The sequence below is a fragment of the Nanorana parkeri genome, unplaced genomic scaffold (genome assembly GCF_000935625.1).
Source record: "Nanorana parkeri isolate BGI_ZX_2015 unplaced genomic scaffold, ASM93562v1 scaffold314, whole genome shotgun sequence".
In the NCBI taxonomy this organism is placed as follows: Eukaryota; Metazoa; Chordata; class Amphibia; order Anura; family Dicroglossidae; genus Nanorana; species Nanorana parkeri.
Genome location: NW_017306582.1, coordinates 689495 through 707743, shown reverse-complemented (window position 1 = coordinate 707743; position 18249 = coordinate 689495). Strand labels below are relative to the sequence as shown.

The 18249-nt window shown below is 42.3% G+C and overlaps 1 protein-coding gene across 1 annotated transcript; it reads right to left on the bottom strand.

The window, feature by feature from the left end:
• Positions 1-3199: 3199 nt before the first annotated feature.
• LOC108788227 (deoxyribonuclease gamma-like) lies at positions 3200-17683 on the bottom strand. Its single transcript, XM_018557965.1, has 8 exons — positions 17603-17683; positions 14129-14217; positions 12683-12772; positions 9611-9723; positions 6709-6821; positions 6373-6530; positions 4356-4449; positions 3200-3283 (listed from the first exon to the last, which is right to left on the bottom strand). The coding sequence occupies exons 1-8, from the start codon at positions 17681-17683 to the stop codon at positions 3200-3202; spliced, it is 822 nt and encodes a 273-aa protein (XP_018413467.1).
• Between the last annotated feature and the right edge of the window lie 566 nt (positions 17684-18249).

Here is an 18249-nt window from a genome sequence, read left to right as displayed (position 1 = left end):
TTATAAAAATTTTCTTAGGCTGTTCTAAGTTTAAAAAAAAACCTATTCCTTGCCAGCATTCTGCAGGAAAAATGTGCATCTGTGTGGAAGCAGTGGGCTCTCTGTAGATGTCCAGCAAGCTCCCGCCTAAATCGGAGCTTAATGGTGAGCTCTTACTCACTGGGTGGAGTGTGAGCTCTGCTTCCCCACAGAGAGCAGGGGTCCTACTCTGTATCATGCTGGCGGGGACAGACTTTTTATTTTCTCAGGCTGTGGCTGATTTCTATGGAAAATGAACTGTAAGACTACACGGCCTTTGTATTCATGCCTCTCGAATGTATTCAGCCAACTTCAACTTGATTTTTATTTGGATTTTAAACTTCCTCCCAAGTTTGGATGATCATCATTTGTTTATTCAGTATATATTCAAAAGTAGAACATACAGTTAAAAACATGTTTATTAAATCTACTCACATCAAATATTTCATCCCAAGAACTAAAAATTAAAATGGGCTTCATTTGGTGGATGCCATTTGCACTATACTAGCGCCTCCAGATGGTGCTGATGAGTGCACTCCTATATACTTCCTATACTTGTCAGTGCCATGTGAACGGTATATACCAGGTGGAACTTTTATAAATGAAGCCCTAGGTCAGGGGTGCCCATTAGGTGGATGGTGATCTACCAGTAGCTCTCAAAGCTGATGCTGGTAGATCACGCAGGGTGTGAATGGCGGCCCCGACACCTTTCTGGTGGATACTGGTGGTTGAAGTGTTATGTATTACATCAAAAAATATTAGTTTACACTGTTTGCAAAATACAGCAAGGTGAGCCGGGAGAGACAGCCAGGGGAGAGAGAGGAGAGAGACAGCCAGGAAAGAAAACAAGCAATGACAGCGAGGAAGGTTTTTTTTTTTCGTTGGTGGATCTCATGTAGCTTGCCATTTGAAAAGTAGACCTCAAAAATTGTGGGCACCCGTGCCCTAGGTATTTAGATTAAAAAAAAAAGTCAGACTTTGTTCTGGGTTAGAAGCAGAACTCCAGTAAATTAAAATAATAAAGCAAAAATCTGCCCTATCCCCCTGTTTGCACTTTTTGTACAGGATGGTGGGCAAGTGTTGTCACTCTGAGACAGGAAGTGTGTTATTTGACAGGATCACCAGGTGAAAATAAATGGAATAGAAGACTGAAAAGCAGAACTAATGCAGCCACCACATCTAAGTAAGCTGTAATATACACCGCCCGGCCAAAAGAAGTCACACACTAATCTTTAGTTGGAGCGCCTTAGCTTTGATTACAGCACACATTCACCGTGGCATCGGTTCAATAAGCTTATGCAATGTTACAACGTCTTCGTCCATCCAGAGTTGCATTCATTTATCACCAAGATCTTGTAGTGATGATGGGAGAGTCGGACCTCTGCGTAAAGTCTTCTCCAGCACATCCCAAAGATTCTCAATGGGGTTAAGGTCTGGACTCCTGGCATTGTCGTCTTGGAATATGCCCAATGTGTCATCAGGGAAGAAGAAAATCCATTGATGGAAAAACCTGGTCATTCAGTATATTCAGGGAGGCAGCTGACCTCATTTTTTGATGACATAACGTTGCTGAACCTAGACCTCACCAAGTGAAGCCATCTCAGGTCATAACACTTACCCTCTAAACCCAGAAGTCCTCTGACTGGTCTCCCTCTGGTGGACAGTCTTTAACCCCTTCGTGACGGGAGACGTACACTGTACGTCCAGCCACAAAGGGACCAAATGACTCACGTGACGAGTTATTTGCTGCACTAGAAGGCTGCTAACCGCTGAGAATCAGCGGTTACCTTTCAGTAATGGATGTCTAACTATCTAGAGATCCATTACTGAAAGGGTTAACCTTTTTCAGACACCCGATACCTTAATATCGGGTGTCTGAGAGTCACAGCAAAGCGGACACACATGTCGGCTTTTGCCTGCATTCTGACAGCTCGTATAGATCGAGAGATATCTCTCTCAAGCTATATTGGCTTTTTTTTTTTTTTATCTTTTGACTTTCAAGAATAGATACAAAATGTTATGTATTAGACACATAATGTATCTATTCTTGAAAGTAGAATGTTTAAGTTTTCTGAAACATTCACTGACAGCTGAATCCTGAACTGCTGCAGGATCAGTGTCACTAACTTATTATCGGCTGTTCTGAAGTTTGAAGCAGCCTGATAATAAAAAAAATGTATTAATTTATCAAGCAGTAATAGTGAGATTAATTCACAATGACTGCCTGATATAATTAAATAAATAAAATTTGTCAGTACAAAAAAAGTGTAAATAAATAAAAAAAAAATAGTGAAAAGTGTAAAAAAATTAAAAATAAGGGACAAATAAATGAATGTATGTATTGCATTTTTTTTTTAGCTGTGCTGGTTTTGTTAAAAAAAAATACTACAAATCAAAACTGGGAAAAAAAGTTTTTTTTTACGTTTTTTCCTCTTTTTTTAATTTGTATTTGTCCTAAGTGAGGCGTTAGACACACATATGTGATATAAATATATAGCCCTATCTGTCCTCTAAAAAACAATATATAATATGTGTGGGTGCACTTTGTAAGAAAGTATATTACTGACGTGGAAGAATCACACAGCAAAAATGTCAAAAGTGTGTCAGTCATTTACGAACAGAAACCAAAAACAAGCTCAGTCATGAAGGGGTTAATATTGCAGAGAGTGGCCCCATACTTCAATATTGTGCTCTGAGCCCAGGCTGCCGTGATAGTCCCCAGGGGGTGCACCATGATAGCTTGGGCTCACAGGAAATGGGTTGAATTATGTTGGCCCTTATTCAGCTCAGATGAGGAGCAGTGCTGAACCTGGGGACAGTGCCGGAGTGGAGGTGTGTATTGCAGTGAAAAGCAGCTTTTACTTTTTTTTTTTTTTTATATTGCCGGACTACATGTAAGAAAAAATAAACTGGAGTTCCACTAGAAGCCACAGTGTCAGCATGACAACCCCATGACACTCACAGAATGAGAAGTCAGCAATTGCAGCCTCCAAGTTTTGAAGTGAAATATCTAGGATTCAGTCGTGGGTCATGGATTCACCCTTGGCAGCATGGCTGCCTCTCGCCATGATTCTGATGCTCAGTACATGGAGTAAGGTGAAGTCATCCATGGTTATGGAGGTCATTGTATACCGGTGGATGGAATGTTCAGAGGCAGATTACATTTTAGGAGTATGATCCATCACTTTTTCTTTCCACCTTTTTTTTTTAATGGTTTCAGCTCTAGCTCTACTTCCACTGGGTAGTGATCGCTGACAGCCAGAGCCTGCGATAAATATATAAATGTAACATCATTAAATGGGGTTTTACAAGCTCAGTATGAGATTATAACCTTGATTCTATCATTCTAATACCTCTAATAAGGTAAACAGCTTATAGGAACCGTGGCAGGAATGAAAAAATAACGGACTATTAGGCCTCATTCACACGAGAATCGGCTGGCACATAGAGAGTTGGAGCTGTTTGGAAACATGATGCCTGTAAGTGCTTGGGCAAAAACGTGAATAAATACTTTGCTGGGCATCACTGAAAAAAGATTGAAAGTTTATTACTACTTTAAGAGGAACTGAACTCAGTCCAAAAGAAGTGAAGGCAGAGGGCAAGTCTTCAGTATTGCATGTGGCCTCCCTGCAGCTGATCTTTTCCCTATTACTGACCATGCCATGTTCTGCACTGTGTCGCTATGTAAAGGCGGCCATCTTGCTAGAGGCAGGACTTTCCTTCCTCATTTTAGAGCCTCCAGCAAGGTGAGCAGCACAGTAGTGACATCACCAAACCTCCTGAGACTAGAGGAGTCAGAGACAGCAGTACCATAGATGATCTCACACTGCAGATACACAGCAATGAGTCTGGAGGGCCTAGGCACACTCACATACCAGAAAGCGTTCTGCTATTTTTCAGAAGGAATTCAATACAAAAGGCAAATTGTACTTACAACTTACATTTCTAGACATTCCCTATAAAATCGCAAATCTTTCCTTTTCGAGTTCTGGTCTACGTTGAAGAAGCAAAAGATGTATCATCTACCTTCCTTTATTCTTTGTTAGCAGTTTGGTTTTTATATCCCGCCACGGACACATTATTTTATAAAGGTTGGTTTCCAGTGTATCCAAAAATGAAAAGCAGACATGGAAAAATAGCTTTTCACTTTATATATTCCCTATTGATTTTCAGTCCTTGCCAGAGTTCCATTTATGAGTGAAGTGCAAAAGTCCCGATTGTATTTAAAATACCTTGGGATGTCACTTCTTATGTGTTTTTTTTTTTCGCTCCTTTCCTTTTAAAAGTGCCCCCCCCCCCCCCCTGCCCACACACACTTGATGTGGCCCTCTACTCACCTCCTCATTGGTCAGTTTATACTCTTCTTGGAAGTTAAAAGGCTTGGCGGAGTCTGGAACGATGTGCTTGAGGAGATCTTCATGGACAACTATTCTAAAAGGCAAGAACCACAATCATTCATTCACCTAGTATGCAGGTTTATAAAGTGATGCGTTTATATGATTCTTAAAACTTATTTATATCACATTTTTATTTTACAAACACAAATAAAATATGCACGTAAGCACATAATCTGCAATGCATGCACATTCCTCCATGTTTTCACCTTTAACTCCTTCCTGACCCGCTCACATATGCCGCGGCACCATAGCGGGCTTTTACGTCTGGCCGCCACATATATGTATCCAGTGTTCTGAGCTGGAAGTGCGCTAACTGTGTGCTCCTAGCAAGGTCTCCGACAGCTCCTGGTCACTGTTTATGACTGAGAGCCAGTGGCGGGCATCTGATTGCTGTGACTTGCTGTCACAGTGATCACATGATCTGGAGCGTATCCCTGACTCCAGTGGTTAAGTAACTTTTAAAGTGGGGTTAAAGACATTGCAAGTAAAGACAAGTACCTGTTGATCTGCCAAAAAAAAGCACTAAACTAAACCGGAGAGATGTGCACAGGTCACAGGACATTTCTGAATTTCTGGCAGGATCAATGGGTATTTTTTGCATTAATTGAGCAGATACAACAAAACGTAGTGCCGTAATAATGGAACTCCTGCACATATATGTGTGGCAAGTACATCATCAGTGGCCTCCCAATGGCAGAAAAGGAGCAATGGGAACCCTGAAGAAGACAAAAAGGTGACAACGTACAGCGCATACTTAGAGCTGTGGTAATGCAGATCTATTTTAAATGCCCAACCCCAACATTTTTTTGGACAGAACGGGCAACTGATTAAAGCCCTGTCAGCTTTTTACTGTTGTCTGTGACTTCCTTTCAGGATTGGGAATCAGGAGACATCTTTCTAAAAAGCACATTTCACCAAAACACGTTTCCAGTAAGAGCCTCGGGGTTCTCTCTGGGTTGGAACCTGGACTGCCACTGGATTGAGCTGAGGAGCATAGGACTTAGCTTTACACTATACAGTACACTTCAGGAGGGGTGAGGTCAGAGCTCTGAGAAGGCCACTTGAGTTCCTCCACACCAAACTCATCAAATCATGTCTTTATGGAGTTGGCTTTGTGCACAGGGACACAGTCATCCTGGAACAGAAAAGGACCTCCACCAAACTTCCCTCAGTTGGAAGAGCACAATTGTCTATAAAGTCTTTGTATGCTGTAACATTATCAGTACCCTCCATTGGAGAAATCTAAACTCAGTAATTTTGAAGGGTGTTCACATATTTTTTTTCCATACAGTGTATTTAGTCATTTCTATTACACTAACACAGAAGTTGTATACATCAGTCGCTTAGTGTAATAAAAAAAATGACTAAATACACTATATAGAAAAAGTATGTGAACACCCTTTAAATGGACTCAGTTTAGATTTTTCGAGAGAAGGGTACTGTTAATGTTACAGCATACAAAGACTTTATAGACAATTGTGCTCTTCCAACCTTGAGGCAACAGTTTGGCGAATGCTCTTTTGTGTCCCTGTACACAAAGCCAGCTATTTAAAAACATGGTTTGATGAACTTGAAGTAGAGGAACTCAAGTGGCCTGCTCAGAGCTCTGACCTCAACCCTACTGAACACCTTTGGGATGACTTGGAACACCATTTTTGAGCCAGGTCTTCCCCAACATCAGTACTTGACCTCACAAATACTCTTTTGGCTGCATGGGCACAAATTCCCACAGACACATCCCCAAACCTTGTGGAAAGACATCCAGAAGAGTTGATGCTGCTATATCTGCAAAGGGGAAGGCGGCAGTTCCATATTATTGGCCATGGTTTTGGAAATGTCCTACAAGCTCATATAGGTGTGATAGTCAGGTGCCTACAAACATTTTCCCATATACTAAATATTTTGCTGTACTAAGAAAAAACAGTGTTATGAATGCACATTAGATGTATTTTTATACCGATCATAAGAGTGGTCCGTAGTGTTGCTGGCTGTCGTGTCTTTGTCATCTGTGATCAACCAATGGAAACTCTTATCGCTCCTCAGTCTAATTGTTTTCATCTTCTTCCCAGAGACGTAAGATCCATCCGCATTGAAATCTCCCAGTATCATAATATTCTGCGTTGAAAAACAAAATGTAAAGCAGAACTCTAGCTACAAATATCCCAATAGAATACACAGCCCATTAAAAGATAAAAAAACAAAACCAGCTACATTATTTTGCCTGGAGATCTCCTATTTTAAACTTTATATTATGTTTCCAGTCTGGTTTGCTTGGACGGCAGTGCGTTATTACCGTGGTGCACCATTTTTCTTTCACGTCAAGATACACATCGTACAGCTCGTCTATCTCCTGCACGGAGTCTTTGGGAGTCGTGTGGATAGGGAGGAGGACAAAATCTTCCACAGCTGGAACGAAGATAAGAGAATATCTTATCAGTACAGGAACCAGCTATAAGCAGTAACATTTCGGGGGTGATTTACTAACCTAAACACACGCACGCACCAGGTGCGTGTGATTTTCACACAGCAAAACGTATTTATCAACCAAAAAGTCTCTAAAAGCATATTTCCACTAATGCCATATATGGAAAAATCATGCACATGATGCATATATAATGCTACTTCACAGTTTAGACAAAAATGGTTAGCTCATGCATTTACATTCCTGCATTCATCAACGCAAGCAACACAACATAGAGCTAATTTACACAACATCACCTTGCAATTCATGCTTGGCTTTGCACAACACACCTGCTGGGTGTGTACACACTACAAAGGTGTTTAGATTCCACCCATAGATCATGCTGGGAGGGAACACACTACAGAGGTGTATACATGTTCGTGGCATGTTTATAAGGTTAGTAAATCAACCCCTTCATCTCTAATGCCTAAGCGCTACTACGTTCAACAGGAGCAAGCCCATTGTGTTCAATGACCCCTGTTCACATCCGAGTGTTCTGTCGCCTGTAGCAAAACGGTGAATTCGAAAACTCAAAAAAGTATATGAGCTTCTTATGGGGCAGAGTCAAGTGTTTTGGCCTGAATAGACTTCAGTAGGAGCATGCAATGCATTTTTCCACTCTTTTTTCTACTAACTAGCTTTGCATTGGCTAAAAATAATAAGAAGAAATGCTCAAGACTGAAATGTGCACAAAACACCTTTATGAATGTTTTAAAATAATGCCCAAACACACAACTCAAGTGTGAGTGGGGCCTAAGGCCCCTGCAGATGTTTAAAATGTTGGCCAATTCCTGTTGAGTCTGTCGAATTTTGGCCCTGTCGGCTCGACAAAAGTCAAATATAGACTTATATAGACCTAAATATAGACTATAGAAATAGACTGAGCCAGGGGTGGACATTATTGGCCAAACATTGACTGCGTCCTGTCAGCACATAGGAGAGTCTCTCACATGCAAGCCTGCAGTCCAACTGCAGCTCTCACATACAAGCCTGCAGTCCAACACGCCCCATTGGAAACTGCTCTAACCAATATCCATCATTGTTCGTTGAGCAGAGCTGTTGATTGGAGCAGTGTTCAGTGGGGAATGTTGGAGAGCTGGGATGCTGCTTATGTGTGAGAACAGCAGTCCAACTCTCCTGGCGCTGTTATAACAGAGTTTTTTAAGTTCTTGCTGTAGCACTCAGCAGAGAAAAAGCACAAAAAAGTCCAATTCATTAATGTATTGCCTAACTGCATTACAGTAATACATTAAGAGGGTTCAAATGGGCTTTAATTATATGTGTGTAGCCCCCATCACCTTTTGTGAAGTGGCTACTAGACATTTAGTGATTGCAAGAGCTGTAGTCAGCCTGGCTGGATTATAGTTTGCATTTATCTGGTTAATTCCAGGTATCTGGCAATGACTGTACCCCCTCGGTGGAGTGTGACTCTGCTATATTGTGGGACAGCCAATGAGAGGCATTGTAAGTGAACAGTATGTACAGTACAGCAGCCAATCACTGGGTTTCTCTCAACCAGTGGTGCATGCTGGGATAGGGTACATCATATTGCCGTGAAGCGCTATAGTGTTCGGGTTTGGCCTGAAGAAAAGGTGGCAACCCTACATGGATTTAGGGCTGAGTGCTGTCCAGCCAACCCCCAGGCTAGGCCTGAGGCCTGGGGGTGGGCAGAGGCTGGAGTGTGGGAAGTGTTTCCCTAGGCCTCAGGTATGGAGGAGGCCTGTGCTGTTGCCAGAGGAGGAGAACCAGAGAAGCTGATGTCTGCTGGAGGTGCCTGGAACATAGAGGACCTCTGGAGCATGGCTGGTGTCTATTCTGCTGAGGATTCATGTTCATCCCTGCTCATCTATTACTCAAATTACTATTCGCTGTACCACAAGTGGATCTACATTGAGATGCTTAAAAGGTCTGGTGAGTCTGGAGTCTATGTCTGTTACATCCTGGATGTCTAGGATCCCTATACCCTCTCTCCCCAGTGCAAAGATGTTATTAAAAGTTATTCAGCAATGTACTACTGGAGTGCACATCAGCATTGTGGCACTAGAAGAGGGCGGTTAAAGGAGAACTATGGGGTCAGTGTTTTTCCCCATAGTTCTCCTTAGGGTAACGGAAGGACACAAACTAGCGTCCTCCCGTTACCCTAAGCTCAGTATACGGCGAGCTACAGCTCGCGGTATACTGAGACGCCGGAGCAGATCCCGACCTTGATGTCGAGATCCGCTCAGCTGCGTGAGTGACAGCTGGCTCTATCTATCTAGAGGCAGAGCCAGCTGTACCCGCCTCCTCCCCCGTCCGTTCCGCCAGTCAGCGATGGCAGATCGGAGCGGGGAGAGGGGAATCCAGCCCCTCCCCTGTCACGGCATAGAGCCGTGACAGGATCGAAAGGTGAGCGAACCCGGTATGTGTTCTCTCACCTCCCGATCTACTGAGCCGACCTGTGACAGTCTCATTGTCACAGGTCGGCTAGAACTATGAGGTGAGTGGAAATCACTCACCTCATAGTTCTCCTTTAAATGCTAATGGGGCAGCTGAAGATCATATCCCTAGACAACAAGGGATGACCCGGGTTATTCCAGCGGCTCCTTAGGGGGTGAGCGCTACATGGGTAATTAATTGAATTATTAATTCAATTGGCATTTCTTTTCTGAATATTTAATGAAAATCTATAAGCACAGTAACTGTCGTCTTTCTATTGTATATGAACTGTTATCGGTAATACTTTATATTCGCATACCGGTCTCTTTTGATTCAAATCTGATGACAAAAGGTTCACGTGCAAAGGAATCCTCGTCGCCACGTTGCTTGTCAGCATATTGGTACTCTTCCTTTACCCTCACCAAGTCTTCCCTGAAAAAAGCATAAAACATAACTGCAGATGGTTGTGATGGGTTTTGAGATCCTAACATTTGACTCCATAAATGTAGTTTTGTATAGATTCAAAAAGGGTTTCCTGTGTCCCCCTTTCACTTCCCGTGTCACTGATGTGCAAGAGAGACAGGAAGTGATTAAAAAGTTCTCCAGACCTGTATTTGCCTACAACACGAACCAATCTCAACAGGGCCTGCTGTGTACAAAGAAATGCGAAACAGGTAAAACACGGCCATAAAACGGACATCCAAACTACACAAATAAAGTGTATGTCAGAGCTCAAATAAAATAAAAAAAAGTATGGAGTGCATGTTGTGAAAAAATCTCATAGATATACATTCTTTCAGGAATTGCCAATCCTGAGATCAAGTGTATGTGTCGGTTAGCATTCTATACATGATCACACTAAAGAGAGTGGTGAAAATGATCGAAGGAAATTTTTTCTAATTCTAACAGCGATTATGGTTTTAGTTTGGGAAACTTAATTTATTACAAAATCGAATGTTAAAATCACGAATGACATTCGTCAAGTCTCTGATGGCGGTATCAGATGAGCTGAACATCACAGGGAAATCTACCCGTGCATGGACAGCTTTTGTCTCCAGGGGCTGCTGACATCACATACAAGATGGCGGTAGTCAGCAGCTGACTTGGGGCTTTTGGATGTCTACACAAGGCTGGTTTTTACAGGTAAAGAACTTGCATAAGATATATATAAATAAATACATATACTATGTCTCTGCATCTATACACATGTTTACATGTCTCTGAGGAATGTTGCCTGGGGCAGTGGTTCTCTAAGTATGGAGTATGTACCCTCTGACAGGTACAGGCGTATATCATTCTTGTCAAATGAACTCGATACCTCAAGCCTGGGGGTTTGGTATATCTTATGCAAAAAAACCTCAACTACCATCGGGAGCATTTCATGGCATGCTAACTTATTGGCTCCCCTTCTTTTTCACACAGTGAGTTACTGACTCATCCCTCACCATTACAATCTAATTTTCCTCGCTGCTTCCCTTACCAGCAAATCTCGCCAGTCCTTCCTGACTCACTTAGCACACCCCTTTGAGCACTTTTGCATATCAACAGTCCTTGCTTTCCCCTTGCTGGCTGTAAGTGCAGGTATGGTCTATTGATCTCTTTTGGCTAATACTCAATTGTGTTTTAAAGAGACTTTGCATAAACACAATTCATGCCACAGGTTAGTATCAGAAACGGTAAAGTACCTGCTTCTACTTTGTTAGTGCCCCGAGCCATGTGATCTTCTGATCAGGCCCCTGAAAATCTTGGTCAGATTTTGAATTGAGCCATCAGTTTAAATCAGCTACATACATTCCAGATGCACTGAAACAAACAGCCACAGCCTATGTAGATAAGCTTGTACCCTGCCAGCATGCTGCAGCAAAAGACCCCTGCTCCCTGTTGAGTCAGGGCTTGAGCTCTCCAATCAGTAGGGAGCATAAGCTATGCTGATTGTAGAGTTATAGGTCTGGTTCAGCAGGGGCATGTTGGAGCCCATGCAAAGAGACTACTGCTTCCACACAGAGAACAAGGGTCCTTCTCTGCTGCTGGCAGCGGACAGGCTCTCGTACTGAGGCTGTGGCTGCTTTGGAAAGATAAACTGTAAACGTAATATTTTGTTTTGAAGCATGTGGAATGTATTTAGCTGCTGAGGGTTCAAGGGGCTTTAAAATCTATACAAGGCTAAGCAAATCCCCCCCACCTTCATGTAATGATGGGGTGCTCAGATACTTGCCAACCTACCCTTACAAATGTTTGTGCCCTGCTTCCTTCACAGATGTTTTATACAATGGATGCCTCCGGTATAGGTCATTACAATAAAAGAATGAGCACTCTGACCTTCTCTGGCTGGCACAAATAGGAAAGCTCCAGGTCTAGGTCAACTCAACCTCTGCACTGCCCCACGGATGACATCAGTACACATTTGCGTTGCTGCCTGTTTAGATTGTTTTCCTCCAGCGTAAAGCTGGCCATACACATAGACATTTCCTTCATTCAACCCACCGGGCTGCACGAGATAAATCACTTAATTCCCCCATGCATACTAAACAGTGTGGTAGAGAAATCTTCCCTTCGGGTTATTGTATTCTGCCAGCCGACACTTGCTTGATTGGTTGTCATCATTGCTTGGCAGACAATTTTACACCCTGCTCCTTCAAATAGAAATGTGTTAGGTCGGGTGGTGCCGGTGTTCTGTCGAAAACTCCAACTCCTCGAACTCTCCAACGACCTGACTTCCGGTTTAGTTAGAAGTAAGAGGTTTGGAGGAGAAGGCTCTACTGCACATGCGCCACCCGCGGCATTTCCCTATACACATAGTACACAGCATTAAATAATGAAAATGAACTAGGGTCAGACTAATCCAGCACGTTATTAATATGAGTTGCCCCAGTCAATATGGCCGCCGCTTGCGGCCATATTGACTGGGGCAACTCATATTAATAACGTGCTGGATTAGTCTGACCCTTGTTCATTGTAATACTTTATTGCTGTGTAGTACGTGTATAGGGAAATGCCGCGGGTTGCGCACATGCAGTAGAGCATTCTCGTCCAAACCTCTTACTTCTAACTAAACATGAAGTCAGCTCGTTGGAGATCTCGACGAGTTGGATCTTTCGATAAAGCACCGGCATGGCCATCCATGGCCCGACCGATGACCAATTCACGGGAATCAGCCAAAATTGTATGTCTACATTTACACCTTTTTTCCCAGTTTTCATGCAAAGCTGCTCCAATGCATTTTAGACCCACTCTCCCGCTCCCTTACAACACAAAATCACAGTATTGGTACAGTAAACACAAATTATATGTGTAACATGAATCAATGGAATAGAAAAATAATACACCCAACAACTGGAACCCAAAACCTAACTCCTTCATGAATTGACCCACATTCAATTATATCACTTACCGGTATACAAACAGGTATTGTTCTTTATAATGACCTCTTCCCAATGGTTTACTTATAATGTACTGGTATGAAGCTCCTTTTTTGCACTTGCTGTTGCAATAAAATAGGACATTTTAATTGCACATATAACATAAAAAGAATATTAATATGTGCTAAAGCAAAGCACATGGAGAATAAAATTAGCATCAAAGGGATGTATTCAGAAGGTTTAGAAGCAAAGGCTGCAATGGCTTTTATGAACACAGTTAGGCTGACCATACACTTTGGGGTCTATTTATAAACAATTCACAGAGCCATTGGCCCTGCGTATCTCTGCGAATGCTCATTCTGTGTGAATGGATGCACAAAATGAACATTCTTGAAAACATTTTTTAAAGTTCAATGTGTTTTTGAAAGTTATCTTGCAATACCCCATTATGGATGTTAGATGGAGCTGAGGAGCATAGGAGTTCAATAGTTATTTCCTATGCTCCTTAGCTCCATCTAGTGGCATAATGTGGTATTAGAAGATGACATTCAAAAATAAATTCAACATATAAAAATATATATATTTAATAATTATCAATATTGCACATACTTGTATATACATAAAAGCCACATTGCCTCTTCAAGGAAGTGTGGTCCCTAACTCTAGTCCATGAGAGTATCCATGTTGGAGCACATATAGCAATAAGTAAATTGAAGACAGGAATGTCTGGAGGTAGCCCATTCCTCCTTAAAGGTGCAGGGACACACCAGAAGCACAGCACAGCACAGCACAATGGTAAGTTGATAAGTGTGCTGCAACAGCAGAGCAATGTTTGCTCTGTGAAAAGCACAGAAAATTCAAGTATTTTAAATGCTTACTTGTAGTGTTTTTCCTTTCCATAACTTATATTGACTTGCAATGAGCCTAGGGCATGCTAGAAAATGTGACTACTCAAGGAAAAGTAAATTCCCTAGCATAGCCCCCTCCCTCTTTGCAGGCCATATTTAAGATTGCCTCTTTAGTGTCTGTGCTGGCCATGCTCCTCAGCCCCTCCCTTTACCTCCCTACATAACCTTTTATGTAGCAGCAGGGGAAGGAACAAATGTGAACAGTATAGAGTGTCACTTGAGTCTGATGGGGCTGCTGAAATCACATCCAATATGGTGGTACCAAGCAGCAGACTGTTGGAGGTCTACACAAGGGAGGCTTATTTATATAACATGCATAAAATACATTCCATGCACATATAATCTTATTGGCAGAGTGACAGCAAGAGACGCGGTTTGCCTCATGGTCTCACAGCACATAGCAGTAAAGCAGGATGAGATACAGTATGTTTGGATGGAGCTTATCACCAATGTGGGGGGAGTTTCGTCTGTGGGGCGAACTGGCACCCATTGTGGTTTCTGGAGGTACATTGATGGCCATACCCAATGTAAAACATCATATTTTAGCATTTTAACTTCAACAACACTCACCTGTTTAGCTGCTCCATAAGCTTTTTTGCAGCTTTCTCTTTGGTATCAAAAACCTCTAGAAGTACGATGATGTCATAACGTGATATAATCTGCAAATAGGATTGTTATTACTTCATCTTTACGTTGCTGCTATGAAATTTGTACATAATAAAGGAAAAGACCACAGAGACATGAAACGGGCCACCATGTGCATTACCATATGGGCCAATTTATTCCTCCCAACATCTCATTGAAAGCAAATCAGGAACTATACGTTCCTCAAAGACTTGCTGAAACCCTAACTAAATCTGGCCATGTTTGGCTACAACCAGACCTATTTTGCTAATCCCACCCTTTATAGAATTCAGAATGAGACAGCTGATGACCTAGATTAGATTAGAATTTGCTGTAAAACCACCGAAATATGAATTAAGATTGCAATATATCAGTTACAGCATTTAGCACAGGGGTAGGCAACCTCGTCACTCCAGCTGTGGTGGAACTACGAATCACATGAGGCATCCCAAGGCTCTGACAGCCACAGGCATGACACAGAGAGGAGAAGCATGATGGGATTTATTGTTTCACCACAGCTGGAATGCTAAGGTTGCCTACCACTGACTTAGCACATAATTTATTGACTAATTAAATAGGTTTCATCAAAAGGTTTAGCGAGCACAAGTCACTGGTGTGCAAAATGTATGCTGAGACCCCTCACTTCTCATTCAGGAACATTCGGTAGTCTTGCTTAAGAAGAACTCCATCCCTAAGCGGATTTACAGGCTGAAAGAGAACAGGTCAAGCATGTATCAGGTCTTAAAGTCCAATTGAACCTTTCGTTTAAATCAGCAAAATGCATTCCAGGTGCTTAAGAAACGGTGTTCCATGTCTTACATTTGGTTTTCTTTCTAAGGCAGCCACAGCCTGAGAGAAAAAGCCTGTGCCTTGTCAGCATGCTGCAGAGTGGGACCCTTGCTCTCTGTGTAGAAGCAGTGATCTCTCTGCAGAGGTCTGACACAACCTATTGGGTCAGAGCTAGAGCTCTCTAATCAGCAGAAAGCATGAGCTTTGCTAATTGCAATTCTATAGGTCTGATTCTGTAGGAGGTGTATCGGACCTCTGCAGAGAGACCATTGATTCCACACAGAGAGCAAGGATCTCACTCTTCAACATACTGGCAGATGACAGGTTTTTCTACTCAGGCTGTGGCTGCTTTAGAAAGGAAATCAACTAAAACATTCAACATTTTTTGTATTGAAGCACCTGGAATACATTTTGCTGATTTAAACTGAAGGGGTCAGTTAGGCTTTAGTTGTGTACAGCAAGCTGCGATAATTTCACACAGTCCAAAGATTGATTTTGGGCTCTTGGACAGCAACAGAGATCTAAACAGTCACTATACCCTCCTGTCTGCCCCCCCCCCACATCCAACCCTCCCTCCATCAGTCCTGAACAGGTTGCATAGACCCAAACATATGCAGCAGACTCTACAAGTTGTGCTAGTCAATGCTTAGCCTCTTCATATCCCACCAGCACCCTCTCCTGGCTCCCTGCCCTGAAATAAGTGTGTAACGTAGTCTGACATTTTCGTACGACTGTTTTTTGAGTTGGGTAACATTTTCTCTGTCTGAATTCAAGTCTAGAACACTTCCTCTGTCATCCCACTTCTCCCTTGCAAAACCTTAGTTGCTCAAGTCATCAAACCTCATTCACATAGTTAATATGAAGAGAAAGAAAAGCTGTCTGCATATGCCTTAAATGTCAATTAGCTTATGCCTTTTTTTGTGAATCAAGTTGGAAAAATGGCATCTGAAATGTATTTCCTTGCAGTGGGCAACACACACAGCTCTCTCAGACACATTGATGAGCTTTCTAGATTAAAGCAAATCTGCATTTCACCCATTCAGGGCAAAGCATGAGGTTTGCTTTAATCCCCTGTAAACCCCCAGCAACATACGTATACACATACACTTACCTTTCCTTTATTCCTTTGTAACGGGAACAAACAAAAAATACTCAGTATATTAAATATTGAGTCATATTGCGACACTCAATAAATCTTAAAAACACATTTAAGTACCTTATCTATTAACAGAAATGTATGTTATTTGTGTATCACTCGGCTGTAGATCCTCCAATCATCTCTGAATTGGTGCTGACACTGTCCTTCCTTCAGGGCAAAGCTAAATTTTTGCTAATTGTTAAAGGAGAATTATGAGGTGAGTGATTTTCACTCAGCCTCATAATCTGAGCCGACCTGTGACAATGAAACTGTCACAGGTCGGCTCAGTAGATCGGGAAGTGAGCGAACACATACTGTCACTCGCTCTCTTCTCGATCATCTCCCTGCAGAGAGCAGCGACTGTCAGTCACGGCTCCCTGCAAGGAATCCCCCCCTCCCCCCGTCCGATCCTCCAGCGCTGACTGGCGGAACGGACGGGGGAGGGGACGGGTACAGCTGGCTCTGCCTCTAGATAGGCAGAGCCAGCTGTCACTCAGGCAGCTAGGTGGATCCAGACAGCATTGTTGGGATCCGTTCCGGCTGGGCGTCTCAGTATACCGCGAGCTGTGTCTCGCAGTATACGGAGCTGTGGGTGACGGGAGGACGCTAGTCTGTGTCCTCCCGTTACCCTTAGGAGAACTATGGGGAAAAGCCCTGACCCCATAGTTCTCCTTTAAGGTTAGGGATGCACTGATATAGATACTGGTATTGGTATTGGTGCTGATACTGAGCATTTGGCCGAGTACTCATATTCGCCCAAATGCTCTAAAACTTAACCCGATAAAGGAACTGCCAGTTAGAGGGGGATTCCCTCTGACTGGCAGTGCCGCGAGAGAGCATGGAGCTGGCTTCCCGGCCAATCAGGAAGCCAGGCGGAGGGTCATGACCCACCACCCAGTTTCCCGATGGGCTAGGTAGTCAGCTTCACGTTGACTAGTGGCACTGCGAGGAAGCATGGCTTCCTGACCAATCAGGAAGCTGGGCGGCAGGTCATGACCCGCCTCCAGGCTTCCTGATTGGCTTCACGACAATTGGAAGCAATGACCAAGAATTGCCCTGAACTCATACAAGTCCCATAAGAAAAACTACAAAATAAGTTAGCATTCTTGCCTGAATTCTAATTGATCTGCTAAAGAATTCTCTAATTTTTTACGAATTGGATTATCCAGTTTTATCATTCATTTAGATAAGTGAAGTCCTATGGAAGAGCCCTGGGGCCATGCTAAAAAAAGTATGAAATATAATTCTGTGTTTAAAAGTCAAAATTCTGTGTTTTTAATCTCAGAATTCTGGCTTTTAATCTCAGAATTCTGTTTATAAAATTCTGAGTTTCAAACCCAGAATTCTGACTTTCAAACACAGAATTCTGACATTTAAACAGAATTCTGACTTTCAAACTCAGAATTTTGTTTCTTTTTTTTTAGCATGGCCCCAAGGCTCTTCCGTAAAGTCCAGTATTACTGCATACAGTTATTTGTCTTTGAAATACCCACCTCTGTGAGAATTGGGGACACCTTGGGGTCTATACATTTCTTCAGGCCAAACCGCCTTACATTGAATGCAGCAATCTTCATTCTTTTGGCCCTTCTAGGATGAAAACAACATAGACAATACATTTTTACTTTACTTGAAGTGTTATAAACCACAGTTCACTCTTCCTCTTCCTTCACACAACTTTATCATTGAACTGAAACTGAAAGGCGACTATTACGCCAAAATAGAGATGAGCAAAACAAGTATTGTGTAACGAAGGAAAGCAAGAAACATGTCATGCAAATTGTCATTTCTTTATGTAATATCTTGGAGTGGCACTAAATTATCTTCAATATAATACAGTTTTTGCATTGAATTAATTAAATACTGTATATGAAAGCTAGGTTCTTATGAGAAATGAATATTGAAAATGAAGGTGGTTTACTGAAGGGGTTCTTTTCAACCACACAGCTCACTTCCTGCTGTGTAATCCCACGGAAGATTCTGGATAGAGTAAAGAGGGTTAAAACTCCTGTTAACTGTGTATACGGTTCTATGTTTTATTGTCATTGAAAATTACAGGATCCATACGAAGACCCTTAACATCTTCATAGTACTGGCACTTGACACCTTGATTGAAATGTATTTATCCAGATGTGCAATATTT